The following is a 17,613-nucleotide window of genomic DNA, read 5'->3' on the forward strand; positions in this document are numbered from 1 at the left end:
TCACAAACACTAGAAAAATATGGAAGAGTTTCAGGTTATAAAATTAATATGGATATAAGTGAAACAATGCCATTGACAAACTTTGATCATGAAAGGTATCAAAAAGGAAGTTCACTTAAATAGAAAGTGGATGGAATTAAATACTTAGGAATAATGACTGACAATAACCTACAGAATTTGTACAAATTAAATTATACTCTCCTCTTAGGGAAGATAGAGAAGGATTTGCAGAAATAGAAAGACGTGCCGATTACTTATATGGGAAGGGTTAATTGTGTCAAAATGAAAGTGATGCCACAATTACAATATCTTTATCAATCACTGCCCATTCCTTTACCGAAAAATTTCTTTAAATTATTAAATAATTGTGTTTAACAATTCCTATGGAGCCGAGAATATTGCTGGAAAAATTAATGTGGGATTATAAACTAGGAGGATTTAGGCTCCGGACTTTTGGAAGTATTATTTGTCATACAAGCCAGATTTCTTTCATCTTCCTTTATGCACCACATATTTATCATAAACATCCTGTAATAGTAAAAAAGACAAAAATCAAAGAAATAGGAGAAGGGCCGATGAAAAGCTTGGTTATGAACAAGACACATTAAAGCAACACACAGCATTAGGGAGATGAAGAGGATTAACAAGGGAGTTCTAGTTCCACTCCAGAAAACTGAAGGTACAGAATGAATTCCTACAAGAGTACAGGAGGTAGAAAGACTACAGTGATCAAGTGAGACAAACCTATGAATAATGTAAACAAGAGGTTGAGTTTTTTTTAAATACAACTTTATGGCCAAGTTAATTTGCAAGTTTCAATAAGAACAAAAATTTACTCATGCTGGTCATTACAGGTACACATTCCTTTATCCAGAACCCTTGGGGGACAGTGCATTCCAAATTTCGGATTTTTCTGGATTTCAGAACAAAAGCCAGCTACCCCAGATTTAAGCCCATCCGAATTGTGCTGCCGTATCCACCCCCTTCCGGTCGTGTTGGTGTCTCTCTCCCCCTCGCCCACCCGAGTCATGCTGCCATCTCTCTCCCACTGCCCGAGTCACTCTACCGTCTCTCTCTCCCCCCCCCCCATCCGCGTCGCCCTGCCGTCTCCGTCTCTCTCTCTCTCTCTCCTAAACCCTGCCCACCCGAGTTGCCCTGCTCTCTCTCTCCCTCTCCCTCTGCTGTAACAGCACCAGGAAAAAAATGCCAGTTTTTGGAGCTTTCTGGATTTTAGATGTCCGGATAAAGGATTATGTACCTGTATTGGGATTATTTGGGCTTCTGTTACTTTTTAGGTCACTGCAACACTGTAATTGCAGATATTCAAATGACTAAATGTGAAAAGCATTTCTACCTTAACTATACATTAAATGTTCTTTAACATTCCTTTAATCTTTCTATCAACTTAAATCTCAGTCCCTAGTTATCAACCTCTCTACCACAGGAAATGGATTCCTACAGTTCATCTAGTCAAGACACTAATTTTATTTAGCTCAATTAGATTTCCTTCATTCTCCCTTGCTGTAAAGAAAACTGTAGCTGCAATTCCCTAGACTGGGAAAAATCCCAGTACTCCAGTCTCTCTAATGTCACTTATCCTTTCTTGCATAATGTGGTTACTGGAATTGTACACAATACTCCAAGTTGCAACCTAACTTGCATTTTATATCATTCTAGCTTGAGAACACAACTCTAAAGAGTGCAGATTTTAAATAAAACTATGACCAAGTTCACAACCAAATACTGGTCTATCAAAAATCAGAAGACTTGCTGATGAAACTAGTAGTCTCTTCCCCCTGAGAGCAGGGGAGGTTGAAACAAGAGGACACAAATTGAGGGTAAGGGGGCAAAATTCAGAGAGTGGTGACTGAATGGAATAATCTTCCGGAGGAAATAGTTGAGGCAGAGTCAATTCTTTCATTTAAGAGGAGGCTGGATATATCCATGGATAGAAGGGGGTTGGTAGCGGAGTTGTTTGAGTGAACTGGCATGGACTTGAAGGGCCGAGATGGCCTGTTTCCATGCCATAAACTGTTATATGGTTATACAGACCAAAATAATTCAAGCATATTCTGGTTGTATAGCAGATTCTATCTGATCACGTAATCCTGTCAATTTGCTTTCAAGTCAAATTGTTTTGATCTTACTGAGTAAAATGTCAGCTCTTCACTTTAAAAATCATCCACACGAGCAAGAAAATATACTTTGCGAAACTTTTCTCGGTATAGATAACAAAGGTTACAAACCTACTTACCCCTGTAGTCCAATGCAACTACATGATATCCTTGTGAGCTGAGGACCTATAAGTGAAGAAAAAGCAAAATCAAGAATATGGAGATGAAAGGAAAACTAAATTCACTATTTGGATCTTCACAGAATAACTGATGAACTGTAGTCTGGACAAAAGACAACAAGGGAATGAATTCCTGCTCAACATTATCATTGCATATAAACCCCTCCATCTAAACCTCCTGCTGCCTTGGGAGAGTTGCTAAAATATTGAAGTACTCATCCGACCCCAGTTATACTCTCCCTTCTTTCAGACAGAAAACAGATGTTTGAGAACACCAACAGATTTAATGACCGTTTCTTTCTTAATGTTATCACACTCTTGAATGGATCTCATACTGGCAAAAGATCAACTTTAATACTGTACAGTCTTTAATACTGTACACTCTTTATAACTTTAATACCTGTGTTCGGTTTTAGTAGTCTCCATATCCTGCACCATTTGACGACTGATACGCTACACCTGTAATTGTTAATACTTCATTATCTGCCATCCAAGTTGGATTACCACTTGAGAATGTAAAAAAAAACTTCTTAATGTATTTTGGTAAACCTCACAAACTCCAATTAACCAAAATGATTGGGACCAGACCTGTGTCGGATAAATGTTTTTTTTTGGAGAACTGGTCTTTTTATTTCGATCATTGAGACCTCCCAACTGCAGCCAAACCCTGACACATGTGCATCGCTGCTGCTGATCTCTGGGGCGGCTTCCCAGGCCGGTAGAACACTCACTGGTGTGTTGGCAGACTTCTCCTCCCCAGTCACTGGAGCTCCCGACCCCTAAGTCCCGACTCTGCACACTGGGAAGTCCGGTGTAGGCCAAGGGGAGCGTTTGGAGTCAGCATCGGGGAGCTCCGTGGTGCCGAGAAAGGAGGGAGGGAGGGGAGAGGAGGGAAGGGAATGCCACTGAGCCCGAGGTTGCTTTCCCGTCCGGGAGGTAGCTTTCCCGTCCGGGAGGTTGCTCTCCTTGATGACTCCAGGACAAAGGATTCTTCCGACCGCTTGCAACTGGGAGACAGTGGCACGCAGTTTGAGAGGGAGAATTGGAGAGAAAAATTAATGGGGAAAGGAAAGAAGAAATGGAACGAGAGAGGGGAGGGAGTTACCTGAAACGAGTACAACAGTCATTCTAATTTCAACCTGCAAGGTCAGTTCCGAAAGATTTTGGATAAACGAGGACTTCTGATTTGTTTCGGATATCCTCATTTATCCAAAATTTTGAAAAAATCCTATTTTGGATAATTGGAGTGGCACTGTAATCAATTCAATTCACCAACGAACACAAGTTTTGAGAGAAGAACCTCATTTATGACTTTAAATTTTTCAACAATAGCATCATACAGACAAATATACCTATATGACCAAATAACCTACCAACCTTCTAAGTCTTTGTAACGTGGATTAAATCCAAAGCATCCTGAGGAAACCCATGCAGTCAAGGGGGAACATATAAACTTTTCCAAAAAGTTGCAGATTTGAACCCAGGTCATGGTGCTGTAATAACACTGTGCTAACCGGGCCACCCCATTTATTGGATTCTAACTATTAAATGATTGTATTTAAGTGATAGTCTGTTTTTAAAAAATAAAATAAATAATTTTGAAAAAAGCAATGTTTGAATATTTAATTTTTTCATGTTACTGAATGTCAGAAACAGTCAATCCTCCTGACTTTGAAATAAATCAGCTGTTTCTACCCCACCATCCTACCTCTCTCCCACACTATTGAGCTTCAGAGGAATTTCATTTGTGAAGCAAGACTAATGTTTTTAATGAGTCAGTGGCATGAAACTGACAACACATCCCACTTCTTTAGCAATGGTGCAATTAATTTTGAAAACAAGATTATGCTACAAAGTGAGGTCAAGCATTGTGTTTTATTTCTCAGAAGATGAGATTCCTATTCATTAACAAAAGTAATTTGGATAAGAGGCAACTTAAGCACATTAGGTGATCCATTGAGCAAAATCTAATTTATGAGACTATTCTGAAACATAGCAGTCAAAAATACATCGCAAGAAGAAAACATCAAACGAGTGTTATCAGTCCAGATGAAAGGGACATGGACTATCCAGGGACAAAGTAGTGACACGTTGATGATATTTTTGCGTGACTGCAGGAACGTGAAGGAAACAAAAGATTAAAAAGGTATAAACTTTGCCAATCTATATAAACCTTTATAAATTTATAAAGGACTATGGAAAAGTGGTATAAAACACATTGCCGCACAATTGATAAAGGAAGTCCTAGCAGCAATAGCGCACAAGTTATAAAGACCATGGGAAAGAGCGATGGCAAACCTGCCCTCCCAGAATTCCATGCGGTAGAGAAAGGACTATATGCACAGAGCACTCATGGAACAGGAAAAAGAACAATCTCCCCATCCCTTCTAATCCTACCCAACCCACTAATCACAGTCACCAGAAAATAATATGTAAAGAATCGAGTCCCAGCTCCTGGATAGGAGACCCCCCCACCCCCCACCCCCCACCAGAGCATCCCCACCTATGTATTCAAATTGTGATATTAACGTATGTCAAATTCAATCTTGATCTCTTTAATGTTATATTTAATTTTCTCCAAACTCAAGCAAGAAATAGCATCCTGTATCCATTGCATATGAGTTTATCTTTATAAATTGTGCAGCTATGTGTTTTATACCACTTTCCCACAGTTTTTTATAAATTTATAAAGGTTTAAATAGGTTGGCAAAGTTTATACCTTTTTAATCTTTTGTTTCCTTCATGTTCCTGCACTCACGCAAAAACATCAATGTGTCACTACTTTGTCCCTGGTTAGTCCACATCCTTTTCACACTGGGCTAATCAGCACGCAGATGTCAGCATGATTTGACATTTGCGTGTCAATTAAGGAGCTTTCACACTGGACCCTTAACTGGTAGATTAGCCATCAATTACTTGGACAAGGTGCCAGTGTGAAAGGGGCTAAAGGGACAACAGATATGACCACCAGGGATTCCAATGAAGACAGAGGTGGAATGACTGTGTGCAATGGATAATTCGAATAATTCTCCTTGTCAGGGGAATTATTGAACCTCCATGACCAAAGGTCATTTTGACTGACCATATCTGGGTAAAGGAAGCAGTAGAATGAAAGGACATTCCTCAGCAAAAAACTCAACAAGGATGTGTGAGTTTTCAGCAGTCTGGTTGCTCAGTCTCTCCCACCTTCTTCGTAATTACTTCTGGGCATCAGTTTAAAAGCCTGGATTTCAAACTGGATTTCCAAGATGAATTGTGAACAGATTTTCCATAAATGTGCCTAAGCTGTAATAGTTGTCACGTTTAGATCTTCTCGGCAATGGAAGACTTAGAGGACTTTGTGATTTCTCAGGAGAACCCTTTGGTCTTTATGGGGAAACTTTCAGTCTCACTGGAGAAAGTACCATTTCCTCATCTGCTAACCCTAGAAATGGAGTAGTTACTGTTGGGACGTTCAGTGGCGGCTTATCACTCTTCCACATACTCAACAGCGAGGGTATCTCTGGAACTGGTAATGTGTCCTCATTGGCATAAACCTACTCTTGATCTGCTAGGTCAAAGAGATCGTGCACCTCAGAAACGGACCCTGGAGTATCTATTGCTCTCAATTAGTCAATATGTCGTTTCCATATCATTTCTCCCACCAATACACAATATGAACATGGGCTCAATTTTATTCAGAAGCACTCCTCTTATCTATGTTTCTTTATTCTCTCGGTAAACTCTCACCAATATTTGTTGTCCAACTTCTAGAGTTCTGATTGGTTTACTAAGAGGTGCTGATTGTTGAAAATGAAGCCCCATGCTTGGGCATACCATGGTTCTCAGGTTGCTTCCAACCATCAGTTCTGCCAGCATGCATTTGGTTGTAAAGAGCAGGGTTGTTCTGCATAATAACAGAACATTTGCAATTCCGTGATGCCATGTTATGTTTGACGACTCTGGGCCTTCATGGCTTTTTTAAAAGACTGTATAAAATGTTCTGCTTCTCCATTGGTTCTTGGATAATAGGGTGCTGATAAGATGTGTCTTATATTTTTTTGAAGGAATTGGTTGAAAGCATCAAACATAAATTGTGGTCCATTGTCAGAGACCAGTTCTATTGGCAAACAGTACATTGCAAAAATACTCCTTGGTCTCTCAATTATTTTTTCTGCTGTTGTCCACATTTTGGATAACATTGGCCATTTAGTGTGCATCTACCACCATAAATAGACCCATGAAATCAATGCGAATTCGATGCCAGGGGCGTGAAGGCCATTTCCAGGGGTTAGCTTCGACTTGGAGTGCTTTAGCTTGCATTTTTTTGACAAATATGACATCTCTCATGGTTTGTTCAACATCCATGTCCATTGATGGCCACCAGACATGGATGCATGCTAGGAACTGATTGTTGTGAAGTTCAGCTAACATGGTTGGTTTCTATTTCTTCCGAATGATTTTTTTCTTGTTCTCCACAATAAACAACCCTCTTTAATTGATATCTCATTGTGTTGCAAGTAATAAGGTTTTAATTTGGGCCTAATCCTCTCAGCTTTGGGCCATCCATTTAGCATGAAGTACAGGATTTTTGATACAAATATACCTCTTTACTGACAGCTTTTGCAATAATTGGCAAATGCTGAGGTTGCTCTTGATTAACGGCTGTGGCCTCTGCTGTCCAGTTGATCAATCCCTCTATTTGTTCCGTCTCTGGTATGTGGGTGCGATAAAACATCCACATCGCAGTTTTCCTTCCCTGGACTACCTTTTAAATCCTAATCATATCCTGAGAGCTGCATTGCCTATCTTTGAATTTTTGTGGCCACTAGCACAGGAATATCTTTCTTCAGGCCCAAGATTAAACTCAGTGGCTTGTTGTCTGTCACTAAGGTGAACTTTCTACCATATAGGTATTGATGAAATCTTTTGACACTAAAAATTATGGCTGTACCGCCTGGGGAATAAGAGATATAGAGGGCAATTTAAGAAAACAGGCAACATTTCTAAGCGAGGTGGGAAGTCCCTAGCAGCACCCGCAAGCCCAGATTCTATGTCATTAATTGCTTTGTGTGCCCTAATGTGAAGAAATCTGACTCCAATACCAATAGCAATGACAGAAAGATACCAGTTTTGGAGTAGAAAGCAGAAATCAGGTGAAACCGTGAACCAATATATGACTGATTTGCACAGGCTATTGAAAACCTGTGAGTTTGGAATTATCTTAAATGAAGCGTTAAAGGACATGCTGGTCATCAGTTTGGCTAACCGCAACGTTCAACAATGATTTCTGAGTAAAAGATGATTAGACATTGACACTGTAAATGAAGTATCTTTGAGTTTCAAAACGGCCAACCACAACCAGGGTATTATACAAAGAGAGCAGCAAGAGCATCAAATAAAGAAAATGGAATGCCAAAAATGTTTCCGCTGGGGAAAAAGTAATCACAGCCCAGATAATTGATTCTTCAAAAAAGCCAAATGTTATATATGATACAAAGGGGCACATCAAGTCCAGATGCTCAAAGGGAAAATGAGCAAAAAGAGGATCACCCCAAGAAGGAAAATCAGAACGAAAAACACGCAAGGTGAGGAACCTTAAGGAGGAAGAGGAAAATTCTGACAAAAGTCAGAGCAACAACCCAAGTGGCTCTGAAGAGGACAATACAATAGAAGTAAGGCACGTTAATAATGTGACAAACTGCAATTCAGAAATCTTGATTCCTGTGAACATTAACAAACCAGTTCGGATGGAACTGAACACTGGGACCAAGGTGTTCTTAATGTCAAAAGAGCTTAAAAACAAGAGTATTACCCAATCTCAAGGTGGGACAATCTGACACAGTGTTGAAAACAGTCACCAGAGAGAAAATCAAAGTACTGAGAAAATGCAAGGTTGATGTCAAATATAAGGGACAGACATCTAAAAGATTGCCCCTTTACATCATGGACACAAAGGGATCTGTTTTGTTTGGAAGAGATTAGATGTCATGAATCCAATTGGATTGGAAGGCCTTTGGAGCAATAAAAACATGTACAGATTGAGCAAGAAAAAAATCAAAACTGGAGCAAGTGCTCCAAAATTACCAGATAGTATTTGGAAAAGACCTGGGGAAAATCCAAGGAGTCCAGGCCAGACTGCACTTTAAACCAGAGGCCAACCACAAATTCTTCAAACCAAGGACCTTTCCTTTTGCAATGGAAAAGGGAATTTGAAGCTGAACCCAACAGACGGGAAAATGAAGGAATGATTGAGAAACTGCAATTCAACCCCGATAGTTACTGTCAGAAAACCCAATGAAATTCAAATTTGTTGTGACTATAAGGTCACCATTAATCAAGCTCTGCAAGTACCCCAATATCCAATTCTCAGAACAGAATACTTGTTTCAAACATAGAATCGTGGTAAGAAGTTCACAAAAATCGGATTTATCTCAAGCATATCAGCAAATTGAATTGGATTCTGAATCGAGAAAATATGTGGTAATCAATCTAAGATTATCCTTCTTAGCCCCCCCTGCTATCATATCTCAGCTTCTTTCTCTTCTACCCTGCCACCTGTATTCGCCTATTATCTCTTGCCTGCGTCGGTTTGATTTTCAGCACTCCTGAAGACTGGCTCAGTCCCAAAATATCAACTGACTTTCACTTTCTAAGGGTGCAACAATGCTGTACTGGCATTTTTGTGTACTGCACCAACTCCAATACCATATTTGTTTTAGAGGACAATCTTTTGTCTTGTCATAACATCAAATAGTTTAGATCTTGTACAAAAAAAGAAAACATTTTGAAACATTGGTATTATCTGGAAGCTGTGTCCAATAAATTTGTATAATAAATGTTTAGATCACTGTTCAGAACAGTCATCAAAAAACAGCCAAACAGATTCAAAGTTCGTGTTAAATCTATTTTGTCAAAGGTTCAGATGAATCACATTGGAATGCAATTAAGTTAGGTGACCAAAGATATGGCAAGTTTCTCACACTTTTAGTTGTTCTCTCTAGTTCCAACCCACCCCCCCGACCTCCTCCACCTCCCCGCTCTGACCTCCCTAGGGTGGCCAGACGTCCAGTTTTAAGCCAGACAGCCCAGCTTTTGAGTCCTCTGTCCAGCAGCAAGGGCACTTGCCTTTTAATTTGGGCATGCACAGCCATGTTTATTCTCGTGAGCATGCGCGATGAGGGGGAAGTGTGACGGTGGCTCATGGCAGGTAATCCTCACTTCCCCCCTGCTGAGAGAGTTTCTGACGCTGACCCTGCATGTCATTCGTTTTGGTAAATTTGAAATAGCCACCCTAGACCTTCCATACCCTCCCCCTTCCCCCCTTTGACTTCTCAGCACCCTCTACCTCTCCCCAGCATTCTCTACAGCACTGATTCCCAATTTGACCTCTGCTTGGTCTTTACTATCCCCTTCGACATTCCCATCTCTGAAATGGAGCACTCTGTCCTCAGCAGAGACCTTACCTTCATTCCCCTCCACCCACACCTTAATGAGTTCCACCCATAACACGACGCCAAACTGTTTTCCCGCCGCCTCCAACTCCAGGCCTACTTCCACGACCATGATTCTCCACTCCCATCCCCACTTTAAACTTTCTTCCTCCTCTAGGAAATCTCGTCTTGGCCAGCTGTCCTCTCTGAATCTTTTTATTTCCGATTGCTGCCAAGACATTAACCATCCCAATGTCACCACTCCCCTCATATTCTAATCTTAGGGTGTAGGGAGCTCTGAGGAGAGGGAGTACCTTTGGTGCTGATAGCTGCACCTCATTAAGGTGGGGATGGTAGGCATCACTGGACTTCACTCATCTCCTAAATTTCTCATTTGTTGGCTCCTCGTGCCACACCCTGGAAATCGCTTCAGCTAGTGGGCAAAAACAAGTGAGGGGGTGGTGTCATTATTACACCAATAGGTGGTCATCCCAACAGCGGAGCAGGCAGAAGAGGGGACATCTCCCAACAGCTGCAAAGGTGGGTGAGGATGTCCAACAATTGGTTGGGAGGCTTCGAGGACGCTGCAAGAACTGCCGTGGACTCAACACTCAGGGCTTGTCTACCTAGCGTGTGAAGCCTGGATTCTGCAGACTGTGCGGAAGAAACCATCACTGGTTCAACAGGCAGAAAGGCGATTCTCAGCAAAGCGTCATGGAGCGCTATGAGGGCACAGTGAGACACACAGAACACTGCTGGCCATCCACTGCAACCTGACTGTGTCCAGCCATCTCAACTATGTCTTGCCACTGGGTCCAGATAGGCCAGGATGAGAGAGTGAGGCTGACAATTTGCGCAACTCTCCCTCACTTTAATCCAAGTCAAGCGCAAGTCATGACTTCAAACCCAAAAACCCATTCTAATCTTACTTCCTCGGAATACTCTTCCTTCCACACTATCCACAATAAACGTCAACCTCACCATTAAACCGGAGAGGAGTCACGTGATGGAGTAGTGGCCGGACGGTGAACTCCAGCCCTCTCCAGAAAAGTCGGGAAAAACAAAGGAAAACACAAAGGCACAGAAATAAAAGTTAAAGAAAAGTGAGTATAAAGGTGGAAAGAAGATGGCGACAAAAAAAGAAAAATCGAAAGCAACGGTAAGAAGAGAGGAAGAGAAGACAACGGAGGAAGAAGGTGAAGGCCTTACCTGTTCGAAGAGGCCCACGGTGGAGAGAGAAACCCGCTCCCTCAGGTCGGTAGATAGTGGACTACAAAAATGGCTCGCTGAGCCGAGTAAAAGTGCGCAACCGCGCATGCGAATGAAAAAAAACACACCGACGGGAGGGGGGACCAGCTGGGGAGTCGATCTCCACAGCCGGCAACGACAACTGCAGAACACCTGCAGCAAGAAGAGAACACAGAAGACAATGGAAACAAGAAAGAAGAGAAGAAAAGGGCAACAAAGAAACAACAGATGGCCAACACAGAGGAAGAAGAAGAGGAAGAGGAAGAGTACAGTGAAATAGAAGAAGAAGAGAAAGGCAAGATAAAGGTTGTACTTTCTCTTATTAAAGGATACATGGAGTCATTTAAAGAATGGCAAACACAGGAATTTAATGATTTAAGAAAAAGAATAAACAACACAGAAGAGAAAATGATTTTCATTTGTTTTCCTGGTTGGACTGGGGCAGACCCCTTGCTTTCCCCCCCCCCCCACCTCCAGAGATTGGGGAGGAATCAGGGTAAACTGGGCCTCGAGGCAAAGTTATCTCTTTCACAACCATGCTCCTATGTGGCTCAGGTACAGTTGCCAAATTTTTTGGAAGGTGCCGTATTTTCACCTCAGGTTATAGGTAACTTTATCCAGGAGAACACAGGCTTGCAGCTCCTTGCTCTATTGCGCAATGTCAGATTTCCAGGTAACCGCTATGCACTTTCTGGCTACCGCCAATGCAATCATTACAAATTGAATTTGGACAACTTCATTGTAAATCTTACGTCCATCATGTTACTCAACAGGAATAACTCAAGATCCAGTGGGAATTCCTTACCTATGATTTTCCCTTGGACTTGGCCTAGCTCTGCCCAGAAGGGCCTCGCCTTGGTACATATCCAGGTCACGTGCACAAAAGTTCTTGTCTTAATGCAGCATCTGAAACACTGATCCGACAGTTCCGGCTGGGACCTGCTAATCTTTTGCAATGTCAGATACAGTTGGTGCAAGAAATTATATTGCACCAGCCTGTACCTTGCATTGATTACTGCTGTCATGCTGATCCGACACAGGTCGGACCAACACTGCTCATCAATTGTTGTTCCCAGATCCGACTCCCACCTCTGTCTCAATTTGTGACGATCTCGTCCGTGTCCTTCTGCTTGGAGCAGGAAATACATTGCCAAAATAAATTTCTGTGTGATCCCCCTTAGGATCATGGCTCTATGTCACTGCCCTTGGTAAGGCCATAATAAGACCTAATTTGCCCTGCAGAAAAGATCTCATTTGAAGGTACCAATGGAATGTCTCATTTGACAAATCGTATTTCTGCTTAAGCTGCTCAAATGACATTAATTGCCCTTGCTTATAACAGTCCTCTAGGAACCTGACGCCATTCCTGCGTCATGTGTCTAGATCTGGTTACCCAATATCAAAGGTATTAGCTGGTTTGGAGTCGAAGGGATTTTGGAGATAGGAACAAAATTGGTGCTAAATACGGATTAAAATCACCCCAGATGCAAATGGATGCATTTGTCGGTCTTTCCAGATAGCAATTTGGCATCCCATTTATAAATAAAGCCCTCTGTTACCTTTTCATCTACCAAGTGCAGACCAACTTGTACCCAGGATGGCAAATCTCCTCCCCCAAAGAGTGAGGAGATGTACCTTGACTGGGCTTCCCAATAGTATATTTTTTATATATAAAAAGTCCGGCATCCATAATTTCCCCAGACTATAGTCCCAGGTCAATTTCTCAATGGAGACCCTAGCTACCTTCCCGTTCCATAAGAACGTTCTTTATCAGTGAGAGCTGGGTCTGAAAGAAACCTCTGTGCAATGTCACAAGCAAGGTCTGAAAGAGATACTGAAATCTTGGCAGCACATTCATCTTCACACAGTGGATCCTACCCAGCAACATTATGGAAAGGGACATCCATCTGTTTAGTCCTCAAGTTTTATTTGTACATATTGTTTAGGTTATTATCTATTTTGGCTCCCAGGTAACTGATCCCATTTTGTGGCCACATTAGGTAATTATTTTTCTGACATTGACAATAATCCCCTCCTGTAAGTGGCATAATCTCACTCTTATCCCAATTAAATTTATACCCGAAAACCTCCCCGTAGTCTTCCAGGGTAGAGTGCAGCTTGGGCAACAAGTTTATTGGGTCTGTCAAATATATCAGTACAGCATCAGCAAATAAGTTAATTTTATGTTCTTTCTGGGCCACTCGGAACCCCTTAATGTCTGGATCCTGACGAATGGTCTCAGCCAATGATTCCGTGGCCAGAATGAAGAGCTAGAGATAGTGGGCATCCCTGTCTGCTTGACCTTGTGAATGGGAAGACTGAAGAAACTTGCCATTTGTCACAGCTTTTGCCTTGGGCACATGATACAATGCCCTTATCCAATTAATGAAAGTTGGCTCTAGCCCCATTTTATCTAGGACTTTGAATAAAAAGTCCCATTCCAATCTGTCAAATGCCTTTTCTGCATCGAGAGCCACGGCGAGACCCCTCTCATTTCTGGCTTGCGCCAAATGTATTAAACTTAGTAGTTTGTCCACATTATCAGCCACCTGTCTTTTTTGTAGAAAGCTCATTTGATCTATGATGATTAGTTCTGGCAAATGCTTTGCCAATCTGCTTGCCAAGGCTTGAGCTATTATCCTATAATCTGTATTTAATAGCGAAATGGGTCTGTAAGAGGACGGCTTTAACGAGTCCTTATCTTTCCTTAAAAATCGTCATAATGATTGTTATTGAAGCAAAACTATTCGTCACCTGATGAGGTGTATGCCAGTCAGTGCCCTTATTTGATGCATCGCAACTTTCCATGGCTTAAAAAGAGACCAGGAAATGGTGAAAATAGAAGGTGCGTCTAAGATTAATTTGCTTTGGAAAGTCTGCTGAGGAGAGCAGCAAAGCAGATCACCAATGCTTAGTTTAGATTTCGTCAGATCCATTTGTTCCCCAGATTGGAAGTTTTGGTTCAAACCTGGGTCAAAGAACTGAATTCCGTTTGTGGATGTTCTCGCCACCGATGTAGAATGTGATCAAATGTAGCATCAAGGAATAATATGGCCCAGGAAACGCATCTAACTGAAGTGGAACACAAGAAATTAGGGAGAGACTGGGTAGGGCACGTATCGGCAGCATCAGATAACTCAAAAACCAGACATGTAGCTATATTAATCAATAAAAATGTACCAATCAAAATAGAGGAGGAAATAATAGATCCAGCAGGGAGGTATGTAATGATAAAGTGTCAGATATATTCAGAATTTTGGAATTTGTTCAATGTATATGCACCTAATGAAGAGGATCAAAAGTTTATGCAAGATATCTTTTTGAAGATTGTAGATACGCAGGGGAATATATTGATAGGAGGGGACTTTAATCTTAATTTGGATTCAAAGATGGATAAAACTGGACAAAAGACTAGCAGAAAGAACAAAGTAGCCAAATTTATGGTTAAATCAATGCAGGAAATGCAACTTTTGGATATATGGAGGAGACAACACCCAAAGGAGAAGGAATACTCATGTTATTTGAAAAGACATAAAACATACTCAAGGATTGACTTGTTCCTGTTGTCAGCCCATATCCAAGGGAGAGTTTGGAAAAAGGAATATAAACCTAGATTGCTATCTGATCACTCACCCCTGTTATTAGCAATAAAACTGGAGGACATCCCACCAAGAATGTATTTCTTTTCTTTGGCTTGGCTTCGCGGACGAAGATTTATGGAGGGGGTAAAAGTCCACGTCAGCTGCAGGCTCGTTTGTGGCTGACAAGTCCAATGCGGGACAGGCAGACACGTATAGATGGAGATTAAACTCCATGCTACTTAAAAGACAGGATTTTAGAGAATTCATTGAGCGACAAATTAAAATGTATTTCGAAATGAATACAGAATCAGTGAAAGATAAATTTATATTACGGGATGCAATGAAAGCCTTCATCAGAGGGCAGATAATAAGTTATGTAACTAAGATGAAGAAGGACTACAATCGGGAAATAGAACAGCTGGAAAGGGAAATAGTAAGTATAGAAAAAGAACAAGCAACAAGGGAAGATACAACAAAAAGAGACTTGGCGGACAAAAAAATAAAATAAGAAACACTACAAACGTACAAGGTGGAGAAGAACATAATGAAGACAAAACAGAAGTATTACGAGCTAGAAGAAAAACGCACAAAATATTAGCTTGGCAGCTTAAAACAGAACAAGCTAAAAACAGTATTGGCATCAAGGAAAAAGGACAAACAAATTACACACAACACAACAGAGATCAATGAAAACTTCAAGGAATTCTATGAGCAATTATACTGAACTGAGAACGAAGGGAAAGAAGACATAATAGATGAGTTTCTAGCTAAAATTGAACTACCAAAATTAGAAGAAGAGGAGCAAAACAAATTGATAAAACTATTTGAAACAGAAGAAATACAAGATATATTAAAAAAGCTACTGAGCAATAAAACGCCTGGAGAGGACGGACTCCCAATAGAATTCTATAAAACATTTAAAGACTTATTAATTCCTCCTCTCCTGGAAGTAATGAACCAGATAGAAGAAACACAAAACATGCCAGATTCATGTAAAACAGCAATAATTACAGTAATACCAAGTCACACTAACACCAGCAACGTATAGACCAATATCTCTACTTAACTCAGATTATAAGATAATAGCTAAACTATTAGCAAACAGATTGGACGACTGTGTACCAAAAGTAATAAAACTAGATCAAATTGGATTTAAGAAAAGACGAACAACGGACAATATCTGTAAGTTCGTTAACTTAATCCATGCAGTACAAGGAAATAAGACGCCAACAGTGGCGGTTGCTCTAGATGCAGAAAAAGCCTTTGTCAGGGTAGAAAGGAATTATTTATTCAAAGTATTAGAGAGGTTCAACCTACCAGAGAAATATATTAATTGGATTAAAGCATTATATAAGGGACCATTGGTGAAGGTGACAGTACATGAATATATATCAAACCAATTTAAATTAAGCAGGTCAACTAGGCAGGGATGTCCACTATCTCCCTCATTTTTCGCTTTAGCTATTGAGCCCTTGGCAGAACTGATAAGAACAGAAAATAAAATAAAAGGGATAAAAATAAAAGAGAAGTAATATAAAATCAGTCTATTTGCAGAAGACATCACAGTATACTTAACAGAACCAGAAATATCAATAAAAGAATTACATAAGAAATGGAAGGAATATGGAGAAATATCAGGGTACAAGATCAACACAAATAAAAGTGAAGCAATGCCAATGAATAGTGCGGATTTCACAAAGTTTAAGAAAGAATCGCCATTTAAATGGCAAACACAAGCAATCCAAAAATAATAAGGAAATTCTTATGGAAAGGTGGGAAACCAAGGATAGCGCTAGATAAATTAACAGAATGGTACAAGCAAGGGGGCTTACAGCTACCAAACTTTAAGAATTATTATAGAGCAGCACAATTAAGATATCTATCCGATTTTTATCAAACAAGGGAAAAACCAAATTGGACCAGAATAGAGCTAGATAAAATAGGGGAGAAGGTACCAGAACATATAAAGGTACCAGAACATGAAAAACTGGTGCAACGTAGGAATTCACCAGTATTGCACCATCTGCTCAACATTTGGAAGAAGATTCACGTAGAAAGGAAAAAAACAAATTACCAACTACTAAAATTATTATTGATGCAAAATCAACTAATCCCTTTCACAATAGATAACCTCTCCTTTAGAGAATGGGAGAGAAAAGGGATCAAAAAAATAGAAAATTGTTTTTTGGGAAATAATTTATTAACATTTGAACAAATATGGTATAACTCACTGTACAATGTTTGCAAACCACCAATTGAAAACCTACTTGAAGGACAAATTGGGAAGCAGGCTGAGGTTATTAGAAGGAAGCAGCTTTGAATATGTTATTACAGACACAATGATAATTAAAAGGTTTATAACAAACATGTACATCAAGAGAGAGAGAACGATGAAATAAGCTGAAACCCAAACAAAAGTGGGAACAAGATCTAAACATAAAGATAAAAAAAATGAAATATGGGAAAAGCTATGCTCCGGAACTATGAGAAATACAATAAACACGAGGTTACGCATGATACAATATAATTGGTTACACAGGCTATATATCACGCCCCAAAAGTTAAATAAATGGGACCCAACAGTATAAGATAGATGTTTTCGCTGGAAGAAGGAAATGGGAACAACAATACATGCAATTTGGGCATGTGAGAAAGTGAAAAAGTTTTGGGAAGATCTAAATCAGATATTAAATAAAATCACAAAAAGCAACATACCAAAAAATCCAGAGATCTTTCTTCTAAGTGATATAAGTAGTAAAGAACTAGGCCTCAAATTGGATGAAGCACAAAAAAGATTTATTATGATAGCTTTAGCTGTAGCAAAAAAATGTATAATGTCAACCTGGAAATCGGAAGAGAACCTGAGAATACAGCAATGGTACATAGAAATGAATAAATGTATTCCATTGGAAAAAATAACATAATTTAAAAAAAATAAAGCACAGTATTCGAACAAATTTGGGAACCATACATGGAACACAACAGAGAGGGCCTACTGCGGTCCTCCACCCCCTAAAATGATAGAATGAGAAGAAGACGAAATGAACTGACCCAGTGTGTAAAAGTAGATGACACAATT

General features: G+C 40.2%; 1 protein-coding gene across 1 annotated transcript in view; it reads right to left on the reverse strand.

Annotated features, from left to right (window-relative positions):
- The window catches only part of abhd12 (abhydrolase domain containing 12, lysophospholipase), a 161,641-nt gene that overhangs the window by 83,871 nt on the left and 60,157 nt on the right, over window positions 1-17,613 (reverse strand). Inside the window, exon 6 of the mRNA XM_069931906.1 lies at window positions 2,255-2,300. Coding sequence (XP_069788007.1) covers window positions 2,255-2,300 — 46 coding nt within the window. The remainder of the gene's footprint in view (window positions 1-2,254; window positions 2,301-17,613) is intronic.

The sequence above is a fragment of the Narcine bancroftii genome, chromosome 4 (assembly GCF_036971445.1).
Source record: "Narcine bancroftii isolate sNarBan1 chromosome 4, sNarBan1.hap1, whole genome shotgun sequence".
In the NCBI taxonomy this organism is placed as follows: Eukaryota; Metazoa; Chordata; class Chondrichthyes; order Torpediniformes; family Narcinidae; genus Narcine; species Narcine bancroftii.